This window comes from Trichechus manatus, unplaced genomic scaffold, assembly GCF_000243295.1.
Source record: "Trichechus manatus latirostris isolate Lorelei unplaced genomic scaffold, TriManLat1.0 scaffold00082, whole genome shotgun sequence".
NCBI classification, from domain to species: Eukaryota; Metazoa; Chordata; class Mammalia; order Sirenia; family Trichechidae; genus Trichechus; species Trichechus manatus.
This window is the reverse complement of record NW_004444018.1, coordinates 2,913,536-2,920,112: the sequence shown is the minus strand read 5'-3', so window position 1 is coordinate 2,920,112 and position 6,577 is coordinate 2,913,536. Positions and strand designations below refer to the sequence as shown.

At 46.4% G+C, this 6,577-nt stretch overlaps 1 protein-coding gene across 1 annotated transcript in view; it reads right to left on the bottom strand.

The window, feature by feature from the left end:
* RASEF (RAS and EF-hand domain containing) overlaps positions 1-6,261 on the bottom strand; it is a 110,110-nt gene extending 103,849 nt beyond the window's left edge. Inside the window, exon 1 of the mRNA XM_004381293.1 lies at positions 5,831-6,261. Within this exon, the coding sequence (XP_004381350.1) occupies positions 5,831-6,261 (431 nt within the window). The remainder of the gene's footprint in view (positions 1-5,830) is intronic.
* Between the last annotated feature and the right edge of the window lie 316 nt (positions 6,262-6,577).

The window sequence follows — 6,577 nt, the reverse complement described above, 5'->3', positions numbered from 1 at the left end:
AGAATGTAGAGCATTGTCTTTATAAGCTGTGTCATGCCAACTGAACTAGATGTTCCCCGAGACCATGGTCCCCAGAGCCCTCCGCCCAGCAATTCAGTCCCTCAGGGAGTTTGGATGTGTCTATGGGGCTTCCATGACCATTCCTTGCACTGGTTGTGCTAGTTTCCCCTGTATTGTGTACTGTCTCACCCTTCACCCAAGATACCACTTATCTATTGCCTCCTGTATACTTTAAATTATCACCAGATTACTTATAACACCTAATACAATGTAAATGCTGTGTAAATAGCTGTTGTACGGTATTGTTTAGGGAATAATGACAAGAGGTGAGACAAACAATGCTCAACAAGAAGTGCTAGAGAGAGACTAAGGATCCTTGAAATGGTGGGAGGCTACAGCAGGGTATGCCTACACATTACTTCATTCGTGTGGATTCAGCATAGTGTTCAGCATGACACAAATTCAAGTTTTGCCTTTTGAAACCTTCTTTTTTTTGTTTAACTAATATTTTTGATATGTGGTTGGTTGAATCTGTGGATGTGGAACCCGAGGATATGGAGGACCAACTGTGTGTGTGTGTATGTATATACTCTGAATTCAAAAAATGCAGAGGAATCTCCAGAAATCCTGTGGCTAATGCTCTAATGGGTCCCATAACCAGAGTCAAAGGTTAAGTATCACACAGAATCAAAATGTCCTTGAACCTTCCAGGACTGGACTCCAACCCACCATCATGCTTCAAGGTTGGAACAAATCTCTACGTGCTTGGATGAGCACCAACTAAAGTAATTGGTTCGTTACTGGCCATGTGCAATTATTTTACATGTATGTACATACACACACATATACATGTATGTATATATATGCATATATATATTTATATGCTACAATCACACTTCAAAGCTTCAAAATGCTCACACACATTTTGAGGAAACTCAGGAGCTGAGATCAAAGAGGGAAGAGCTGATTCACTTCTCCCATCTCAAAGTGGCTCACGACCAACAGCTCGGAGAGTGGGAAGAGAGGGGAAGATGAGGCAATATCTAATCAATCAATCAGTCTCTCTCCCTGCCTCTCCATCTGTCTTCTGTCTCTCTCTCCCTCTCACGCCCTGTCCTATCTCATATTTTCTCTCACTCTCTATGTGTTTATCTCTTTCTTTGCCTCCATCTCTCCTTTTCCCATCTTGGAAGAACCAAGCACCATATCATGTAAAAGTTAAGAAAGAATGTGACGCAACTCCACTATTACAAAGAAGACAACTAAATAGAAAAGCGCTAAGGTGGAACCCAAGAAGGAGAAAAGTAAAGAAACCTTTGACCAGGAAACCTCGCCTCTGGCTGCTTGTAGCTACTCATTCTTAAAACTTCCTAGTGAAATGGGCTTGGTGTTCAACTGTTGATCCTTTCCTCTTCAATTTTAATAATCACTGTTGTACGAGGATGCAGAGGTAAACTGTTTTGCCAGTCTGTATACAGTTCATACATGGGTAATTTTGGTTCTTCTCAATCAAATTTCTTATTTCTAGATTATTAAGTCAAAGACTCCCCTTCAACACCACGTAACTACACACACCAGAAACCACGTGAAACCACTGACCATGCAGGACCGACTTTGGTGTCTGAACAAATCCTGTCCTAGCCTTGACTTGCAGGTCACCAAGCACACTGACACCTGTTACAGGATGTAGGTCTGTCCCTGATGTGACTACTGTTGAGGTACCTGGACCAGTTCACAAACCCATTATGGCACCAGTGCCAACTGGACCCTCATGGTTCTGTCTGTGAGAATCCGGAGTTGCAAGTTATCAAAGGGAATAAATTCACAAATAATGCTCAAAATCGCTGGAAAACTTCAGCTTTGACTAGAGGGGAAAAGTGAGTCTCCAGGCCCTCCCATCCCCATCAAATGCTCAACACACACACATCTCCTATATCCCTCTCTCTTTGGCAATCTCTGTACACCGCAATCAGCTCACACCAAAATGTCACTTTTGTTTTTCTTTGGTACATTTGGGACAGGTGAACATTTGCAACTTAAAACAATAGTGAGGGAATCTACAAAAGAAATGAAGAGAATGCAACAGCATGAACTAACTGCACCTTTGAAGTATAGATACATGAACCAAGGAATTGATGAAACAGATTTATTTGATTCGTTCAACAAACATCTACTGAGCACATACTAGGTATGAAACTTCTCTCACCAAGATAACAACCCTGAAACCACAAACTGGTTTGCTGTCAGCTGCAGTCAAATCAGCCCCTGACTCATGGTGACCCCATGCACAATGGAAAAGTAATGCTGCCAGATCCTGTGCCATCCCCCTGACTGGTTGCGGATTGGACCATTATGATCCACAGGGTTTTCACTGGCTGGTTTTCATAAGTAGATCACCAGGCCTTTCTTCCTAGTCCATCTTTGTCTGGAGCTCTGCAGAAACCTACTCAGCAACACGTAAGTCTCCACTGAGGCTGCACATGACGTGCGTTGGCCAGGAAACAAATCCAGGTCTCTTAAAGGTGACAATTTCACCACTGAATCACCATTGTCCTCCTACAAATTGGCTAGGCTATGTTATTACAAATCCTGCTCTTTCTCTCCCCACCCTCCACACTCTCTCCCCTCTTGCAAGACTTATCCTGGTCTACTACCATCTTCTTCCCTGAATTCCCTTAAATAACCACATCACCTTGCACACTCTGGTTTCACCTACTGGCTGACCTAATTCCAGCTTATCAGGAAGTGGTGCTGTCCATCCTGACTTTACAGACCATGTACAAGTTCTGGACTCAGGTTAATAGGCCATACTGCTCTCAGGACGCTCCCCTCCCAGCCTGTAAGGGAAGGGGTCCTTCAATTGTCTAAGTTAACGCAAACTTAAGAATGTACTGACACACATCTCAGAGGCCATTTTCATCCTTTTACAATGCAATATTATTTTCTTTCCAATGTCACAACTATCCCACCACCTATCTGTCAGTTTGTCGGACTGTGGTGGCTTGCATGTTGCTCTGATACTGGAAGCTATACCATCAGTATTTCAAATACCAGCAGGGTCATCCATGGTGGACAGGTCTCAGACTAGGAAGAAAGTCCTGGCAATCTACTTCTGAAAACTAGTGAATGGAAACCCTACAGATCACGACAGAGTATTGTCCGATTACCAAAAATCATGAAGATGGCACAGAACCAGTCAATGTTTCACTCCATGGTACACGAGGTTGTCATGAGTCAGAGCTGATTCAATATCAACTAACAACAACATCACAACTATTGCTGACTGGAGAGTTTAACTAAAATTACTTAAAATTTTCATCGGAACGCTTGAGTGATATTTGGAACAGAAACCCTGTTAACATACCATGTTTTGCTTCTGCAGGAACCAAACACTGTTATATCTAATATCTGTTCTTCTCAAACTAGACATACAAGCCCCAGGATGGGCATGGGTCAGGGGATGGCACAGGGGATGAGGTGGAGCACCAGGTGGGAAACACAGTCACAAGATGAAATGGCACACCTTCGTACAGAGACAATTTTCCCCCTTAGAAGAAAATATGATATTTTATATTGAAGCAAGCACCAATACATTGTGGAGTAAAATGAACAAATACATGCATTTTTTTAAAGATGAAAAAACAAGACTTCAAAGAATATTCCTGTTTTCAGCACAGTTCCTATTGGGCTATGTCCATGATACATGGAGTCTCCTAGGGACAACCTTCTTGCCTTTAAGCGCTCTTTGATGAAATTTTGAGAACTATTTCTCCCAGACTATGTATTTCTTGAGGCCAGGAACCACATCTTACCCTTCTCTTTGTCCCTGGGGCCTCAGAAAGTACCTAGGACAGCATCTGGCACATAGAAGGCATTCCTATAATGTGTGGGGAATGAATTTGCCTGAAGTAATGTCAACTGCATTATCAATAACAAAAGTTTTTTTTTTTTTTTAAATCAAATTTAGACAGGCGGAAGGGAAGGTGAACAGCTGTATGAGGAAGTGGAGTAGAAGCAACCCAATTTACCTAAACAGCTAATGACTGCCATGGTAATAATCAGGCGAAGTAACTCAGCTGAGTTCTTTTACACTTGAACAAGTACAGGAAGGCAAATATTGTCCTTGGTAATCTCACTTCAGAAAGGGGTGGGGCTTAGGACAGGAGTCTACCAGGTGACACCGGGACCCACTAAATTTAATAACCTCTGAAGTGTTTGGAAAGGCATCATGATAATATCACCAATAATACTAAGTCCTGGTTTGTATGCAGATCCTAAAAAGGTTATTTTAATCATTTAAAGGTTAAGTGTCAAATATTTGCTGCTGAGACTCGACAGCTGTGAAAGGCAGACCATATGCATACATACAGATAGTCTCTGATATGATGGTGACTCACCCTGCCTCATTTCTAAAAGGGCTATGTTTTAAAATAAGCTGGACCCAAACCAAGTTAGAGATGAAAGATGACTGAAAGAAAGAGTAGAGTTTATAGCAATGTTTATATTTTTCTACTTCCCTGGTGGAGACACTGCATTTTATTAACTCACTTGCAAATAACTGAAAAAAGATCCTTATCACACCCACTTTCTATACACAATCCCTCTTATACTGCTGTTAGTCACTCTCCACGCCCAATGTTCTCCTTTACTTTCCAAATTAGAGGGAGAAGCTGGGCGGAGGAGGAAGTAAGGACTTTTGGCCCTGCAGGTCTAAACTGTGAACAGGTGAGCAAGGCTACCAACGGTTACCAGAATGACTTCCTTTTCAGGGTCTTAGGTCTCAGGTATGTGAACTGCCAACCAAAACGAATGCCTTTCAAACCTTCTTAACAATTGTGGCCAGGCTTAATAACATTTCAGCTAAAATCCAAACAGAAAGCAGAAAAGCATTTTCCAGCGTTAAAAGATTTGTATTCCCTGAGGAAGGACTGCAAACAGCAGCTAGAAACATGCCTCGACATTAAGCCTAGACAGATACAAAGGCATCTCAAAGAATAAAATCGGAGCGTCTTTGCTCCATGCCCTGAACTCCCTCCTGCGGGCATCCCTTTCTCCTTCACTATTAACTTAATAACCTGGTATTAGGTTATCCCTGAACCTTAGGGGCAGGAAATACATTGTATGATTTCTCATTTTATTCTGTTGCAGAAAAAACAAGAGTTTTGCGGTTCACATCTGGGATCAAACCCCTCCTCTTTCATTAACTGGGCAAGTCCCTTAACAGCTGTAGGTCTAAATTTCAGTCTGTTTCCCCATTAATGAGAGTTAATAAAGCTTACCTCGCGGTTTGTCCTGAGAATTAAAGGAATGAAATCAGTAAAATGCAAATTTATGTCCAGCAATATAAATGCCCACCAACGTTTCCTTTTCTAAGCAGTCTTAGGAGAACGACAAATACAGAGGTACCAAAGAGTACTACCAAGGTGGCAAACAGGCTTGTACCCAGCCCCAGGGCGCAACCTGGAGGATTGGGGAGAAGATGACGTGACCAGGTCGTGGTGAGACCTGGGAGCGCGCCTAAACCCGTGCGGCAGAAGAATCTGCACACTGCGAATTACTGCGAATTTCCCTCTGCCCCCGGGGAAATAGGCCCTTTGCAGGGCCCATAAATTAGCAAGTGAAACTTTCTCCCAAAACCCTGATTCTCTGGACGCACCCCTTTTCCTTAACTCTTCGGAAAGTTACAGCGGATGGGTGAATACTGAAAACTAAACCAGAGAAGAGTAGCGCAGGTTCGAGGAACAGATGGCAGAGCATCAATCAGGAAGGACAAGAAATGTCACCATCACCCCCTGCCTCCCACCACGAGCGCGCGCGCGCACACACACACCTGGGGATGAACTTGGCTTCGTCCCCGAGTCGCGCCTGGAAGTCCTGCCAAGCCCGTCCCGGGCTCGCCGGGTCCCTTAGGGCGGTCAGAGCGGCCGCGGCGTCCTGGTCATCTGCGTCCTCCTCGCTGTCCCCCAGGCCGAGTCCCGCCTCTGCCACGGCCGGCGCGGGCTCCCAAGGTCCCCAGCCCCGGCGCCGCCCCCCGCGGCGGGCCCCGCGGAAGCCGCGCGCGAACTCCTGGAAGGTGATGGCGCCGTCGCGGTCGGCGTCCAGCCGCTGGAACACCGCCTCGGCCTCTGCCGGCTGCACGCGTAGCTCCGCGCACAGTGCGCTGAACTCCTCGCGCTCCAGGCGCCCCGAGCGGTTCGCATCGCAGGCTGCGAAGACTGCGCGCAGCCGGGCCAGCTCCTCCCGGTCCTCATCTATCTCCATCCCGCCCGGCGACCGAGGGAGCTCCGGAGCGCCCTGGGCGCCTGTCCGTCCGGGCTGTGGCGACAACGGGAAGTCCGAGGCCACCTGCTGCCTCCGGGAGCTGCAGCGAGTTCGGCTGGTCCGGCTGGTTCGGCCACTTGCGGTAATGTCCGGGAGGGGCCGAGGCGTCTGGGCGGGTCAGAAGCGGCCAGGCGGCGCGCTCCGATGTTCGTCCCGCGCACGGAACTCTCGAGCCTCTGCAAGCCCCGGAGCGGTGCAAGTGCGCGCCGGACTCCGAGCACCGCTCAGCTGGGGCGCCCAGCGACTGAGCGCCCAG